Here is a 17,157-nt window from a genome sequence, read left to right on the forward strand (position 1 = left end):
TTCCCTTGCCACTGAACCATTGGTAAATGTTTAAGATAATGTTGGCCTAGATAAGTCTCATGTGTTCAGTCTGATAACTGAAGAAATTAAACGTTTAATGTAACCTGTCATTTACTGTAACGTCGCTCATTTATATAACCTTATGTGTTTTATGTTGTGTCTGGTCACAGGAGAGAACGCATGACAGTTTAATGCTGTCATAAGACTGAAAATGTCCGAACAAAAGAAGCATTCAGTGAGCCAATTTTTCTTGCTTTTTATCATACATTAAGCTTTATATAGCGACAAGATCTAACATTGTGATGTGTAAATGCAGGCCTGTGAACAGAACAGGTTGGTCCTGTTGGCTGACAATGGAGAGCCACTGTAGTGTGCAAATGAGAGGGTTTATTGTGTTCAAAGGTGGGGTGTGTGAGTGAAAGTGACTCTTTACTGGTGCACTTTGTCCAGCGGTGCTTTAATGCAGGCATGTTTAACATGGGCCACAGCCAAACAATTCAGCTCTGTTGCATAACACTGGGAGACGGGGGGCATTCGCTTGAGGAAGATCCAGTTGAGAGTTGTTAGCAGAGCAGGCTTGACAAAAAAGGCCTTTCACCCTCAAAGGCTTATGATTTGTTACATCTCATTAATTGGGGTAGATTTTGAGAGTATGTAGTGTTCTGCAGTGTTGGTGGATAACCAAAATAGAAAATCTGGTTCCAAGTAAATGAACAATTTGAGCCCAAAACCTCACATAATGGATAACTCTATCCCAATGATTATGATGCCATTGCGTATAATATACAGTGGACTCTTAAACTACACTTAAACTGGATTAATGTCAATGCTTTAGATGAAATATCAGACGCAAATGCTGTTTTTTTCCACTTTTCTCAATTTTTACTTGATGTCTTTTAATTTACTGGTGTTTTGGTGTATTTTGTCTTCATTTTGGGCAGTATGATGTTATAGTAGATGTGTTTTTGTTCCATCAGTTTCTAAAATATAGGTCACTTCTTTTGAGGAATGTTTAATTAATTGAATTTGATGCTACTTCCTTTATTCCTTCTCTTGTTAATATCCATTTCCTTTTTACCACTTGGTTAACAAACCAACTCCCATTCAAGACTGAATTAGACTTCACTGGTTTAAATATTTATTTATTATATAAAGCCATAAAGTCAAGAGGTAAAATAGCAATAGAATAGTAAATTAAGATATAAAACCCTGACATAAGTTTAGCATACTAAAACGTGATCTATTTAGTACATTTGTTCCTATATCAATAGCAAATAAAGTATAAATCTATTTACAAACCATACAGATAAAAGAATCTCAGAGAAAATGTAAAGGAGTACAAAATCCAACGGAGGTGAAGAATATTAGGAAAGTAGAACACGCGAAACATATATAACAGTTCTGCCATTTCAACAGTTGGTGTAAAAGCAAAATGCGCTCCTGTTTAGTTGTTTCCTTTGTGTAAAATGTACACCGTGTTCTAGCCAGTCACAAAATGACAAGTTTCAGGGGTCGACAATGTTCTCGACACTAATAGCAACATATTTGATGATGTTTAATGTGCAGCCGGATTTTGGACCAATGAGATTTCATTGTGGGCGGAGCTTCCCAGCACAATGCTGCAGCAACCAAGTGACTGACAAAATATTCTGTGGCTGGCTAGGACAAACACATCGACGTGAGGAAGAGCCTTTGTGGCTTTATTGCAACATGCCTGGTTAGGATATGTTGTTAGCAAGATAAAAGCAGTACCAAAAAAAACAGGAAGGAGAGAGTAGAAGGAACAGAGCTAGTTGTTATTAACGAGAGTCTTTTTAAGGCGAGGAACGAGGAAAACGGTGTCATCCGCAGTGTGCTGTAGGGAGTATTCGTTGGGCGAGAAAGGCTTGTCGTTCTCGTCTCGAAGCATACTGAAGACCTCATGGTACAAGGTGCTCAACTGCTGCTTCATCTCTTTCAGACTGGTGCTACGTTTGCTCTTCTCCTTCATCAATCGCTCCTTCTCTTCTTTCAGAGAGTCCAGCTCGTACTCCAGGCCCACAATGTTCTCCATCTTTCTCTTGCGGCAGTTCTGCGCCGCGACCTTGTTCTTGCCCCGACGCCGGATGTCTCTGACGAGGGCGAGCTGGGCCTCGTTGAACTGGTGTTTGGACATCATCTCGTTGAAGTCATCCACAGGCAGATTGATGATCTTGTCCACAGTAAATGGGATCTGCAAGGCTTTTGCTCTCTGTTCGTCACGGGAGAGCCGTGCCTCAGAGCGTTTCTTTTGCTTGTCTTTGGTAAAGGGAGGTTTGGAGTGGCCACTGGCCTCCGCCGGATCTATCTTTGGGTTCGTCGCCTTCATCTTCAGTGCCTCAGCTGGGGGTTTCTCTGAGAGAGATCCCTGAGCTCCATCGGTAAGGTAAACCAGCGGGAATATCTCGGTATAATCTGACTCCATGTCACCCGGACTACCATCCATCTCTTCGGAGTCAGAGTCGCTTAAACCGAAGGATCCGTCTCCGTTCAAGGACTTCCCCGGAGAGCTCGTGTGAGGGCTGGCGTCCAGCGACAAACCGGAATCAGAATCTGGGAATTCCGACATAGGCTCTGGTTTTCCTGAGCTGAAGCTTCCAGGTGAGAAGCTGTGCAGATCCATGGGGTTCACAGGAGGATCACTGGGGATCTCCGCCAGTTGGCTGACCGTATTTCCTTCATCAGATGTGAGAGGACCGCTGTTCACTTTAACCTCCATCGCAGGATAAAACAGCTCATTGAATTCTTCAGGTCTAAACTCGGCCCTCACATCCGGGACATTCAGACTCATCTGACTGAGGTTGGGCGACACCGTAGTGTTGAAGGATCCATTGTATGTGTTGATGTATTCGGGAGGACACACCTCTGTCTGCACCGATGAGAGATGGTCCATCCCGGGCAGGTACTGGCTATAGTTTGGGTCCTGTGTTTCTGTGGAAGGCTTCAGAAATCCATCCATATCCAACGACTCCTGCATCTGCATGTTGAGGCACTGCTAAAAATACAAAAGAATAGCCATGTTAACATTGTAATCCAAAGACACATACTGTGTGAGACAAACAATATGAGTATAGTCTTCACATTGTCTGGCAGATTGGCGAAGTCACAGTTGGTTGAACTTTGACCTGCTCAGTAATGAAGTAGCTTCACGCTTCACTCCATAGAGTTCAGTGCACTGGGGAATGATGACATGAGTCACACGACCTTTAAACCTTTTTTGTTTAGATATGAACCAGCTTCCATATATACTGAGGTAAGTATTAAACTCAAACAAAAACAGATGAAGTATACATCCGAGTTGGCCGTCGCACCACAGCATGAGCTCAGAGAGGGTCATGTGGTTATTGCTCAGCAACAGGGTTGTTTGCGACTTTCTAAACCACAGGTGGCATAAATCAGAGAAGCACCTCACAGCCTCTCTCTCTAAAGACTAAATTACAGTAGTTCACATCAAAAATGAAAGTTCTGTTATGATTTTCTAGCCTTCATGTCATTCCAAACCCATAAAGGTTTTGTTTGAAACACAAAAGAGGATGTTTTAATGAAACCTGAGAGATTTCTGTCCCTCTGCTGAAAGTCCACACAACCCAAAGTTTGATGCTTCAAAAAGTCCAAAAGGACATCCTAAAAGTTGAGCCCAGATCCAGTACTACGTGTGTTCTACTGCACATATGTGCACTGATTAATGTTTATTTGTGAATCAATTGAATGGATTGAACCAGTTCATATGGATTACTTTTAAACTTTCTTAATGAACATTATGAAGTCTCAAAGTTGTAGTGGAACGGACTTTCAATGGAGAGACAGAAATCTCAGTTTCCATTAAAAATATCTTAAATTTGTGTTTCAGAGATGAGCTAAAGTTTTATGGGTTTGGAATGGTATGAGGGTGAGTAAACATTGACAGAATTTCCATTTTGGAGTAAATTTTCCCACAATAGATGCTATGTTAAGGTGTTTATAAGGTGTTGAAAAGTGAAAAGCTGGTGGCATTTCATCTGGCCAGGCTCCATAATTCACACTAGCCAAGCACCAAATGTAAGTATGAATTGGCTTGGGTGTGTAAATAAACCTGTTCTGTTGGCTGACATCTTTATTGGGAAAGTTGGGAAAATGACTTGCTATTTAAAGACGTACCAACCATCTGCTTCCAAACAACTTTTTCTAACAACTTTTACCTCAGTAAAGACTTGCCATCAGAAGTTGGTCTAGGATGAATGAATGAGCGAAAAAACACTGAATGTTATTGTGTTTTTTTAGTAGAGAAAATATTAGAAACACTTTTTCTTAAATATTCGTAATATTAAAACATTTTAAATATGTGAGATAAGAACATGTATATACGTTTTATATAAAATAGAATATAAAAACTATACATTTTAATTATTATATGATTTATCAAATATTTTTATTTTTAAAATGTTGCTTAATATCTGTTTCATGGCCAGCAAGAAATATTTATGGCATTTCCAGGACTGGCAATAAGTTCGTTTTGGACCTTGCACTGCTTTTTGGGTGTTAATGAGGTCTGGTTGAGGGGTCATACCTGCACCTCTGGGAGTGAGAGCAACTCCATCCAGGCCTGATCCAGAGAGCCTGGCAGCAAAGGATTGTGGGTAAAGGCTGGGGTGTCTGGGGGCATCATAAGATCTGTGGAAGGAGGAATGGATGCATCCAGGCAAGGCGGCGCTGACTGCACACAGACAACAGAGAAGAGAGATAATTAGACTGAAGTGCAGTGACATGTATAGGTGTTATGTTTCTGTGATGTGTTATATGGGTGATAAATATCCCGTAATTACCTCAGCTGCCTCATCTAGTGGAAAAGTCTCAGCCAGGAGCTGCATGCACTCATCAAATGACATGGCATCACCGGCCTGTTCTGCAAAAGCCCCATTCTGCACGTACACAGTCAAATACATCCTAATAAAACCAGTGCATCTACACAGAGCAGGAAACATACGTGTAAATGTAGATTCTAAGACTGGACTGACTTTGTTTCCCAAATAACCTTTCAGTTCAAATGATTAACAAAGGATGTCTATGATATCATGTACTGATTTAAAAGGGATTCAGTATTTACTACTGAAGTGTTTGTGTGGATGTGGATGTGACTTTTAATTTCTAAAGTGTGCTCTGTATGCTAAATGAAATGAATAGTTTTATCATTGCTAATTTAACTAATTTTTATTAATGGAATTAACATGTGTCTCAAAGTATGCACAGACTTGCCAAAGTCAGCAAAAAGTCACAGATTTGAATGTGATCTCGAACATTTGTCATCCTTCTCATTCTTCTAGGATCAAAGTATATATCTGAGCTATGAAAGATCATTTATTTAGCTATATTTATTAATCAGGGCTCCACACACACAAAAAAAAAAAAAAATCAATTAAAGGGGAAACAAAATTAGGTGCCCACTTATAGTGGGAGCTAAATGTCTTTTCCAACATTTTCCAAAATGAATTTGGCATCATTTTAAAGCTGATACCTTGTTTATTCAAAGGTAACAGAGCACAAAGCTTATTGCGGTTATTACACGGTAAGTGCGCTACAACAGAACAGCATATAGACTAAAAATCTTGATAAGAAGCCATAGCAGTATCGATTATAAGCCGACAGCTTTACCTGTTGTTGTTTAAGTTGTGCACGAAACAGACCCTGCTTTTGTGCACTTGGCACGTCTCCGTCATTTTCGACCTCTCTCATGCTTCACAGCTGGAGCTGCTTTCAGCAGAGATCTAAAACTTTGACGCGCATCGTCTCAGTTTATTACGCCAACACAAACAAATGACGTGATTGCAAAACAATCAGGAAAAAAGGCATTACATGCAAGTTTTTAAATCATAACATGTAAACTCATATAGTTGCCAGCAGCGATCCAATGGATAACACAGGATCCAATGATCTGAGCTACGGCATCATTTTGTAGCTATAAACTCAACAGATGTCTCATACATTAATTTCTCTTTGGGCCTTTAAGAGAAACATCTGAGAAAATTAAGGAAAAACTCAAGTGTGTTCACTTTGTACAGGACTAAAATCACACAGTACATCTGCGAAACACAAACGGACCTAACCTGCTCAGGGAAAACAAGCTCTTTAGTGTCCTATCAATGTCATACTGGGATTGTTTGCGAGTTCATTTGCTTTCCACTTCGCAGAACTGCGCTTCTGATAAAGACGTAGCACCTGACTTCCAGTTATTATGCCATAGTGGCTGATACCAAGCAACCACGCAGCTGCACCCTGTAACATGAGGATATGTGTGTGTGTGTGTGTGTGTGTGTGAGTGTGTGCTCAGATCTGCTCTACACGTCGATGTGTACATGCACACCTCTCTTCCTCTGACTGGATGGCGTACCCGTGTGACTTGGGCATCTGTGGCGTTGGTGTGCGCCAGCGGGGCGCTCCGGGGCACAAACTCTCCGGTCTCCTCGTCCAGCTGGAGTTGTGCGAGTAACGCTTTCTCCTGCTCCCGCAAACGCTGCTGCTGCTTCTCCTCTTCCTTCTCACGCTGCAGACGCAGCTCCACTTCCTTCTGTCTGTAGCTGAAGTCAAACACCTCTCTCCCCGCACCCAGATCCACGTCCTGCCTCCACAGGATATCGATCAGATCCATATCCTAGAGAGAAATGCCAGAGATGAGCATGAGATGACCACACCCTGCCGGTCTGGGAGGGTTCGTGAGCCCGTCCCACACGCACAAGACACTGTGAATAATACATGCTGCTTCTCCTTTTTCACTCCATCTCTGGGAACCACCATGCATCCACCCACGCAGATACAAACACATGCACACGCTCTTAGTGTTACTATAAATATTAAAAAGTCAGTTCAGCTCAAAAAGCACACAACTGCTGCAAACTTCATATTTCTGAACTTAAGAAAAACAGTCATAGGCTGCATGCGGAAGTCCTTTCGTGTGAAGAGAATTGCATCTAAAAATATTTTTAGCATTTTCTAAGAACTTTATAAACATTAAGGTTTCTATTATGTGCAGTGGTGGACAGTAATGTATTTTTATTTTTTACTGTACTCAGACACATTTTTCCAGTATCTGTGCCAGTCAGTTTTTTTTGTTTTACTTTTTTCTTTATTAGATTTTTTACTTTCATTCCAAAGCATAATATCATAGTTTTAACTCTATTTCCAAATGTATTTTTCCTATTATTTGGAACTGATATTTTAAATGACGTTTAATGTTTTTATGGTTGTATGGCAAGTTTTAGTAATACGTTTTTTTCTTATTTGTAGATGAAAACATACTCAATGTCTTCATGCACTAATATTCCTTAATGACTAGCTAAAATTATAAAAATGCATTTTTTTTTACATTTTTACATTTAATGCTTGAGGACTTTATAAAATCAAGTACTTTTACTGTAGTACCGTTTAATTGATATAATTTAAAAGATTTTGTTTTAATTGGTCAAAAAGGCCTTTTTTCATCTAATGACTAACAGCGCTGTACTAGTTAAGTGATGAGTCCACTGAGATATTTATAAATGCTGGTAATTAAAAAATGTTCCCAGGCTGAGTGACAAAAACATTTATAACCTTGGCCTTTGTCTTCTCTTTGTTGATAGTTGGAGGAACTAAAATCTTTACTACATCAACATTGTCTGAGATATGCAGTACTATGCTTAAACCTCCCCTACTGATTATTTACACAGTGAAAGCTTTGTATTTTTACGTTTGCATTTATCTGTTTATGAGGCCAGAAAAACCATGACGAGCATGTGATTTGAGATCTGTAGAAAATCAGCTTCCGATAGTTTCAGATCACAAGGCCCAGGGGACTGAACCGAGAAGAAGTGTGTACTGACAACAGAGGAACTGCGGAGTTAAAAGGAAGCGATTCTGTTTCACACGTCTGAATCAGCCGTCAGCTTTGACATCACGGCACAATTCAGATGCTACAGTTAAGCCTAGCTGCGTAAATGATTATTTTAGACTAAAAGACTGTTTCCGAATGATTATTTTATTATTATTATCATTGTTTTATTAATAATTTTGCCCATGTATAAATTCTTAGTCAATTTAATTTATTCAAACACACATAAATTACACATTTATAAAAAAAAAAAAAAAAGGTTTATAACAATGTAATGACATAAATGTTTCGTTTTGACCAAAGGACTGTTTCTGAATTCTTAATTTATTATTATTGTCAACTGTTCTCATGTTTAGTATTTCTTTTTGTTTATTAAATTTTATTATTATTATTATAGTATCACTTTGTCAATTTAATTTATTAAAATTTGTAATATTTATTTTAAAATATATATAATATAATATATAAAACTATTTAAAAAATGTTTTTGACAATATGATGCAAAAAGACTATTAGTTTATTAATATTATTATTAGTCAGCTATTTTCATGTTTAGTATTTTTTATTTATTTATTTGTATTATTGTTATTATTGCACATAAATTGTCAATTTAATTTATTTAAATTTGTTATATTTATTTTAAGATATATATAACTATTTGACAGTATGATACAAATACAAAATAACTGTCAGTTTATTATTATTATTATTGTTATTACTCAATTGTTTTCGTGTTTAGTTTTTATTTTTTATTTATTTTTATTATTATTATTAGTTTGCACATCAATTCTGTCAATTTAATTTAAATGTAAGAAATATATATAAGATTTTTTATATATATTCATTAATAATAAATATAATATAAAAAAAATTGGCCAGTGCCAAAAATATTAGTCAATTTCATTTATAAAAGCACATATAAATAACACATATTCATAAAAAAAAAAATGTAATGACACAAATGTTTCTTTTTGACTAAAGGACTGTTTCTGAATTCTCAATTTATTATTATTATTATTATTATTATTATTATTGTCAATTGTTCTCATGTTAAGTATTTATTTTTATTTATTTATTTTGATTTGTATTATTATTATTATTATTATAGAATCACATAAATTAAATTATTTGTCAATTTAATTTATTAGAAGTTGTAATATTTATTTTAATATATATATATATATATATATATATATATATATATATATATATATATATATATATATATATATATATATATATAAAAGGTTTTTTGACAATATGATACAAATACAAAAAGATTGCCAGTTTATTATTGTTATTATTATTATTATTATTATTAGTCAATTGTTTTCATGTTTAGCATTTATCTATTTTATTTTTATTTATTTTTCTTAGTTTTATATTGAACATAAATTCGGTCAATTTCATTTATTAAAAAAAAAAATATATATATATATATATATATATATATATATATAATAAACATAATAATAATAATTTCGCCAGTACAGAAATTCTTAGTCAATTTAATTTATATAAGCACATATAAATTACAAATTTATATAAAAAATGTTTAATAACAATATAATGATATGAGTGATTGAAGAATAATTGAGTTGCGTCACAGAGGCCTCCAGACAGCAACATGGAGGCACATGCCCGTCTGGCTCTGAGTCACACACATCCTCTCCGGCTCCAGATAACAGACGGGGCGGAGCCACACAGATGATGAAACATCCAAACAACTGCTGAATGAGCCCCTCTCACGAAAGGACGGGCCGGACCATCTCCTCCAGCATGAACAGAGGCGCTCTCTTCCTCCTCGAAGCGATATGAGTGACGAACGTGTGTTTCCGATTGTTTAGTTTGGGTGTTTGTGAGTGGAAATGTTTCTTTTGAAGAGCTTCTTACTTTCAAAACATATTCTGTTGTTTACGAGTGTGTTACAAAAGCATTTGTTGTTTATAGTTTTCATTAAAGAAACAAATAGTCCAAAATTGAAAATATTGGGATATTATTATTATTATTTTCTGTTTTATTATTATCTTTCTTCTGTGAAACATGAAACAAAGTTTTTGTTGTCCACACAAAGGGGCGGTGGATGGTGAATTTTACTGCCAAGCTCAAAAAATAAATAAGAAAAGACAAAGAAGCACGATAATAGTCTCATAAAAGTAATTATACACTACCTTTCAAGTCTTCTTTTTTCATAATTAACAGGACCGCTGATATTTGTTTATATATATATATATATATATATATATATATATATATATATATATAAAGACAAAAACACAACAAAATGACACTAACTATATGCAATCCATTTCAAAATATAAACAAAAACTTTCATCTTAAATTAAAACTGAGCCCGAGATTTAGTGTTTCATGGAAAGAAAAAAACACAAAGAACATAACATTGGTCCAAATGACATAAAGGTGAAAATAATCACCATTTGCTGGTGAACTGTTCCTTTAAAGTGAAAGGAAGATTATCTTGTAAGTATGATAAGTTTTGTGAACGCGGTGAGTGTTTTTGATCAGATGTAAGCAGATGTGCTCGGCCTGCTGCTGATGATGTACCTTTGACACTCATTATGTGGGGTTTTGTATTAAACATAAGTGAATGTGAGGCTAACTGGACAGGCTAAGAAGAGGATTGCATGTATGTTTGTATATCAGCTTATTGATGGGGTTGCATTTAGAAGTGAAAACATATATGCAAGACACAGCTAACTACATAATTAATGCTCACCTCTGAAACCAGAGGTGGATATTAAAACTGCAAAGTTTCCTGATAAAGAAGCGATTATTTTTCACACCTGTCTCACTTCCTGTTCCTCTACAGTCGGCGGGAATGTGGAATATACATTGGAGGAACAAGAGAACTCCTTGTTCTCTATTTTTGTTTTTTTCAATGCACGATTCAGGAAGGTACAGCACGTAATCAGTGTCAAAACCGGTTCACCACACCCTCTCAATGAAATATTATCACACTTTCCGTTTCTCGTAGAACAGATTTAATTATAGTTCCCTTCAACATATTTAAATGTGTACTTTGGGCATCAGCACACACGTTTAAGGTTTAGGAACACTTAATAATTTTCCATTAATAACACTGACAAACTTGATCACATTATACACCGCTAAACAGATCATTAGGTAGCCTAGCCTAAAGCACGCAGCACATTAATTAATTCAGTGTCACATCACTTTAAAGCATTTCTTTAACCTCGCATGAAAGCTGTTCTGTGTCTCTGCTTGAAGTGGAGATCTTGGCCTGTTCCACCTCACAATACAATAAGGTATTGTAAAAAGCAGATTTATTTTAATGTAATTTATGAGACATTAAGTTTATAAACAACAAGGCCCTGCTAAGTGACACCCTAATTTAGGCTGAACTTGAAAATCTGTTACCCATTCTGGTGTTTGTGTGTATCAATGTGTGTGTGTGTGTGTGTGTGTTTATTATTTTGGGGGTTTATTATTATTTTGTTCAGATTTTGTATGTTTTGTTTCATATTTCAAATAAAAGCCTGAAAAAAACCTGTAAGAGATGTAAAACCAAGAGAAAATAAAATAGCTTGTATAAAGTTACAGTTTAGTTTAGTTTAGTTTGCCCTTCTGTGATTAACAATCAATATTTTCTGAAGGTCAAGTGCCTTCAGGTTTCATACCCTATTCAAGTGTCCCATTAATGAAAAATACCATAAATCTTTGATTAATATATTTTCATGCATTCACTTCTAAATGTGATCTCTTCAGCACCGTGTAATATATGTCAATAACTAAACAATGAAAGTTTTTTTATGTGTTTTACCAAAAACCCTATCTCCTTCTTTCAATTAGGTATAAAGAAACACATTATTTGTGATAGAGACTGATAACGTGAATTTGAGGATCGCTTCTTTACGTCAGGACACAAGGGTAAAAGTAAACAGCCACATTCCAGACTGGAGCCGCCTGCTCTTATGCAAGTGAGTGCGCATGCGCAGAGAGCCAACGCGCAGATCACACGCACGAGCGCATCAAAGCGCACCGACGCGCGCGTCTCACGACAGAAGTTCACCGCGCGCCAGCTTCGCATCGCACTACTAACCACTCAACACTGCGATGATTTAGATTTACACGTATTTAGATACTTCTTCCTTCCTTTCGTTCTCAGGACGGCCCAAGTTCAATGACTATGCAGAATTTGGGCTGAGAAGGAGAGTCGCGAGAAAACGGGACAAGAGGAAGCGCCTCCTATAACACAGAATATACATGAAATACACTCCAGCCATGAGTTATAGGAAGAAACAAAACATCGTCGATGATTATCATCTTGAAACTTTAAAATTAGAAACACTACAAAAAAGTCAGAGTGGAGTTTATAAGGAGGCAGTGATCTGGGGACACATTTATGACGCGAGTAATAATCACATCTGAATAACCTCACATGTCCTACAATATACCGGTTCAAAGGGCAAAATGATGTAACATCTTAGTAATATTAACAGAAGAAAAAAATTCTCTTTCATTTTAGTATCATTTAAATACTAGTCAACAAACGAGACGTTATTATAACATTAGTGACGCAATTATTATTAAATATTATTTACCTGTTGGCTTTGATGCATTTTAGGCAATTCGATCTCCATCATGCTGAGAGACAATCTCTAATTTTTCGCCGTAACTCCTGATGTGCTTTCTTTGTTTGTAATCCTTCCCAGCGAAATAAAATAATGCTTAAAATAAGCACGTCAGATTGTCGTCGCCACTCGCCGCACTTCGGAAGGAAATGCTGTCCGTGGAGTTATGAAAATTTACCGAACGCCCCAGTCATTCGATGACCCCGCCCACTCCCGCGCTGACCAATAGAGAGCTAAGCTGTTGCGGGACACGCCCCCTTTTATCTCCACACTCCACACTTTTTTTTAAACGTTGCCACTTTATTTTAACAATAACTGTATTACTATTTCTAACAATTCTATTAGAAATCTTTTTTTTATTGATCTGAAAGCAGCACCCGGTTTGATGAACAGCACTTATTATTATAGGCTATATTATTTCTCTAACATAAATATTCTACATAAATATCCAAAGCTTATCCGAACAGATGAGTTTTTAAGAGTGAAAAAATAGTTGTGCATTTTTTTAATAATAACAAACAAACAGGGTTCATCGCTTTATGTGACACCTAATTCCAAGCAAATGCGTATGGTGTTGATTTTGGGTTGCAGATTGCTGCACCTGCTTTAAACTCAAAGCGATAGGACAGTTTTAGTGTCAGGTGACTTTTCTTAGGCCTTATTGGACCTGTACAATCAAACACACTGTAAGAGCAGATATAAGTAGGCTACACACCTACTACTGTAACAGCAGTAATAGCAGTAGATAGCGACCCCTGCTGTTCAAGCTTTGGATGATTGCATATGTGCGTTTTTTTTTTACAGTGTAATTAACCTTCAACCTTTTAAACCACAATTTAACCACACTAACCAATTTCAGAGTTTATAATTACAAAACTTTAAACTAATGTTGCTTGGGTTGAACAAATGGATTACTGTGTTGGTTTATCCAAATAATCTGTCTGGAATGATGCACTGAATGTTTAAAAGTTTGAAATGGTCATCTGACGAAAACTATAATTACTGTTGTTAAAAGATCAACCCACACCGTGACACTCAGCTCAATCATACTGTCAGCTGAGTGCAAAAGTGTATTCTTTATTAGAGCTACGATGGGAGTTTCATCAGCGATGGGAACTTTTGGCCCTAGAACTTTTAGAAACTCTCTTGAAGCACAATTTTGAACTAGTTTATGTTATTTGTAAACTAACAACGTCCAACAGTATGCATCAAATTAAAAGTCATAATGACATTCATCAAGATCTCTGTGAAACAATGCATTGGCTATGTGTTGTATTTTTTTTATTTTAATAATTTCACACAATTGCACCAGAACTGCTCTATCCACAAATTATTTCCCCTTCGATTTTTTCTTTGTTTTTCTTAATGCCCTAGTTCATCTAAAACTTAGGAGGTAAGTTGTTAAAATTACAGCTGTAGTTAGTATAAACTGATATAAATAAATATTTTATATCTATTCCATTTTTCTCATAGTATTAAACGTGCACCAATTGATATTAGGTTCTAGATCTGGGATCTATCTATCTATCTATCTATCTATCTATCTATCTATCTATCTATCTATCTATCTATCTATCTATCTATCTATCTATCTATCTATCTATCTATCTATCTATCTATCTATCTATCTATCTAAAGCAGCCCACTGTCGTTTTCTTCCCTCGAAGCGCGTGCGTGATTGCGCGCGCACGATTGGCAGCTCCACGTCGACATTCTTCCAGCTGCTTGCTGCACGGACACGGACGCGGACGCGGCGTGAAAGCGCTTCATCAACAGTTTGCAAGAGCGTCATCTATTCAACCAGCGAGTGAAATCCTCGGGGGCTTTTGACAGAGTCGAGCTCCGTGTTTAGACACAGCGCTTCTTCTCCAGTGCCTTCTATTCAGTGTCGACTGTCTCGTGAGTTGAAGCAGGTATGTTCTTTTTACATTTTTATTTCCCTATGGAAGTGTGCATTGCACTCACAGACTGTGCGCGCGTATGCTTAGAAAACACCGTCAGGCCGTCACTCATTGATATATTGAACCGCTCAAGCCTTGAAGAAACTTTGGCAGGAATGGAAGTTTAACCATGGAAAGTAAACTAAGATGGTTACTTAAATGTGTGCGTGGAGTAACGTACAAATGCATGACATATGGCATTCCCAGTTTCCCCTTTCTTCACATTGTGACTTCTCTTTTGGGTCATTGTGAAATTCGATAAGCGTGTTCAGTTTGAGATGTATGATAAACTGCTGTGATGCAAGTCCCAATTTGGACACTTTTCGACACGTCAGCTGTTCTACGTATTGGCTGCCCCCAATTACTATGCAAACAGACGGAGTGTGATAGTAAAGTCAATATATGTATTATTTCTATGTTTCAATTTACCTTTCTGTTATTATCCTTTTTTTGTTTTTGTTGCATGCAGTTAATGTGCATGGAAACTTGTGCAAGTAGGCATCTGTTTCTGCATATGTAGGCCGCCATATGTGTTCATCATGGAGGCTGGTGAGGTGATTATATGCATGTGTGAATGAGAATGAGTCCAAGTTTCCAACTCAATGCATCTTTATCCATCATAAAGTTCTTCTAATTGCCATTATGGGGCTATAAGAGTTCTGGCCTGCATACTTCTCGCCTAATCATCTTTGATCAATCAACTATAATATACTCCCTAAACAATTCCAGCTATTTTAACTTAAAAACTTAATTTCATTTGCTAACAATCTATCCATTAGTTCAAAGTAATGAAAAACATGTCAAAAAGTCTTATTGATCCTATATTTTTTATTTTATTTTTTTACAGTGTATACATAAAGAGCTTTCTGAGGAGAGTTGGTACTGTGATGCAGGGAAATGTAACGTATCTGTTTCTTTTAGAGGGTCAAGCAGAAGAGTTTCACCGAGAAGAAGGAAAATGAGCAAGCAGTGCTGTGGCTTTCCAAGTAAAGTTCTGTGATACACTCCGACTCTAATTGTTTGCAGTCAGTGCATTACAGAACTTTGTTTTGGGAGTTTAATGCTCAGGCCTGGAGGAAACAATCAGTCCATCTGGATGAAGCTGTAACAGCCCATTGAAAACAGCAGTAAACTCCACATCCTCTGTCCCTCAACAACATGCACAACATGCTCCAAGCACTCAATTAGCATAGCAGAGACTATACCACAATTGCTAAATGTCTAAAAATAACCGTTGCACATAAAACACACCACTTTACAATTAGGCATTCCATGCCGTAACCTCAGCAAACACAAAAATGTAAAAGGAATGTATGTCATATTTAGAAGAAGAAAGCACTTTAAATGGAGAGATGTTTGTGATGACAGCATCAGACCCACAGGAGGCAGATGAGCAAATGTCTGGGTTACTCTTATGGTCACATGACACAGAAGGACGCAGGTAATTGCACAAGTGGGTTAACAGGTCTAACATGCGTCATACATACTGCTTTTTTTCTAGAAGGACAGAGAAGGCATTTTATTGGCCTTGACAGAACAGATTTTCAGTAATAAAATACAGTCTGAAACACTGCATTCTGAAATGGTGTGCAACATGCAAAGCATGCATCTGGGAAATAAAAGTGAGAAGTTTTGTTGCAGTGCATTTAAAGTACATCTGCCACTGATTAGTCAAGCACATAAAGATTGAAACTGCACAGATTCAGTTTAACCCATGAGGGTGCTATACATAAGTTCAGAGTAATAATTTATAAACACGCTGATGGACTGCTGATGGTATAGTATTATACAGTGGTGCAATTCCCAGGGCATCGGGGGGACATGTCCCCTCCACTTTTTGAAAATGTCCCCCCTTCAGCTTAATGTTTTATTTTTAACTTGCACTGTTTTTTTATGTCTCTCCAATCTAAGCATTAAAATTATTTTAAACCATTCAAGTGCAAGTATTCTTGAAAGAGTAATACATTCGGTACTTAAGCGCTGTTTTCTGCACGTGCACACAGAGAGCCGCGTCTCATTATGCAGCATGTCCTTACAGAACTGAGTTCACTTTTGCATCTTCTTGCACTTGAACGGACAAATACATGCAAAATTACATCCTTAAGTCTTAACGGAGTTAAAATAAAAAGTTTTAAAGAAACGTAAACTGTTGGGAGAAAATCAGATGTTTGTCAGATCCATGCATTTGGTCTGAAAGTGACCGCAGTTTACAGGCTAACTTACCAGTCGCTATCTATTAATAATAATTAACAACTGACCTGCTCTTGACTGAATAACCTCTTCATCTTTAATAAGGATTAACCCATAAATATTAGGAAGAATTTTAAATACCGCTCCGCATTAAGCAAAATCACACGCAGGGCAACATGTTTTGAGCGCTGGGAGAAATTATATAAAAGCTATATTGAATTAATTTTAATTAATACCTAATAAAGCGATGTTTATAAACTCAGTGCTGCTTCGTTTACAGTGGTTACTGTAGAAACATAGTATTTCTGCTGTTCCATCAGTGCCACCTGCTGTCAGACAGTGGAGTTATATTTTCATTCAGTTCATCTGCCATTTGTGTTCAGACCGAAGTGAAAATTGGACCATTTATTTATTTATTCATTTTGTAAATCGTAGATGTGGAAAACAAGCTAATGTGCATTCTAGAAACATGTACCATTGTTTCTGGAACAGATAAATGTTGTAAGTCACCAAACCAAGATTATTTAAAATCTAGACATCATTTTTTACATTATTATTT

At 36.7% G+C, this 17,157-nt stretch overlaps 2 protein-coding genes across 4 annotated transcripts in view; one reads left to right on the forward strand and one right to left on the reverse strand.

The window, feature by feature from the left end:
• Positions 1-1,125: 1,125 nt before the first annotated feature.
• On the reverse strand, positions 1,126-14,944 carry LOC132152668 (nuclear factor erythroid 2-related factor 2-like). Of its 3 annotated transcripts, none has more exons than XM_059561453.1 (5): positions 14,838-14,944; positions 6,401-6,643; positions 4,821-4,919; positions 4,565-4,711; positions 1,126-3,013 (listed from the first exon to the last, which is right to left on the reverse strand). In XM_059561453.1, the coding sequence occupies exons 1-5, from the start codon at positions 14,934-14,936 to the stop codon at positions 1,790-1,792; spliced, it is 1,812 nt and encodes a 603-aa protein (XP_059417436.1). In that variant the 5' UTR covers positions 14,937-14,944; the 3' UTR covers positions 1,126-1,789. The 3 variants fall into 3 exon arrangements, with proteins under 3 accessions (XP_059417436.1, XP_059417438.1, XP_059417439.1); XM_059561455.1 differs by lacking the exon at positions 14,838-14,944 and adding an exon at positions 12,439-12,626; XM_059561456.1 differs by lacking the exons at positions 6,401-6,643; positions 14,838-14,944 and adding an exon at positions 5,647-6,329 and having other exon boundaries at positions 4,821-4,916.
• Positions 14,211-17,157, forward strand: part of LOC132152667 (alkyldihydroxyacetonephosphate synthase, peroxisomal-like) — a 49,153-nt gene continuing 46,206 nt past the window's right edge. The window contains exon 1 of the mRNA XM_059561452.1: positions 14,211-14,381. The gene's annotated coding sequence lies outside the window, so the exon portion shown is untranslated. The remainder of the gene's footprint in view (positions 14,382-17,157) is intronic.

The sequence above is a fragment of the Carassius carassius genome, chromosome 11, assembly GCF_963082965.1.
Source record: "Carassius carassius chromosome 11, fCarCar2.1, whole genome shotgun sequence".
Lineage (NCBI taxonomy): Eukaryota > Metazoa > Chordata > Actinopteri > Cypriniformes > Cyprinidae > Carassius > Carassius carassius.

Bases quoted from the DNA above. Each gene is read 5' to 3' on its own strand.
- LOC132152668 (XM_059561453.1), bottom strand. From the start codon at position 14,936: ATGGCGGCCTACATATGCAGAAACAGATGCCTACTTGCACAAGTTTCC. The intron at 4,920-6,400 runs GATGCCCAAGTC...ACTGTGTACGTG, and splicing joins TGGCGCACACCAACGCCACA to CAGAATGGGGCTTTTGCAGA. The intron at 4,712-4,820 runs GTAATTACGGGA...GTCTGTGTGCAG, and splicing joins CACTAGATGAGGCAGCTGAG to TCAGCGCCGCCTTGCCTGGA.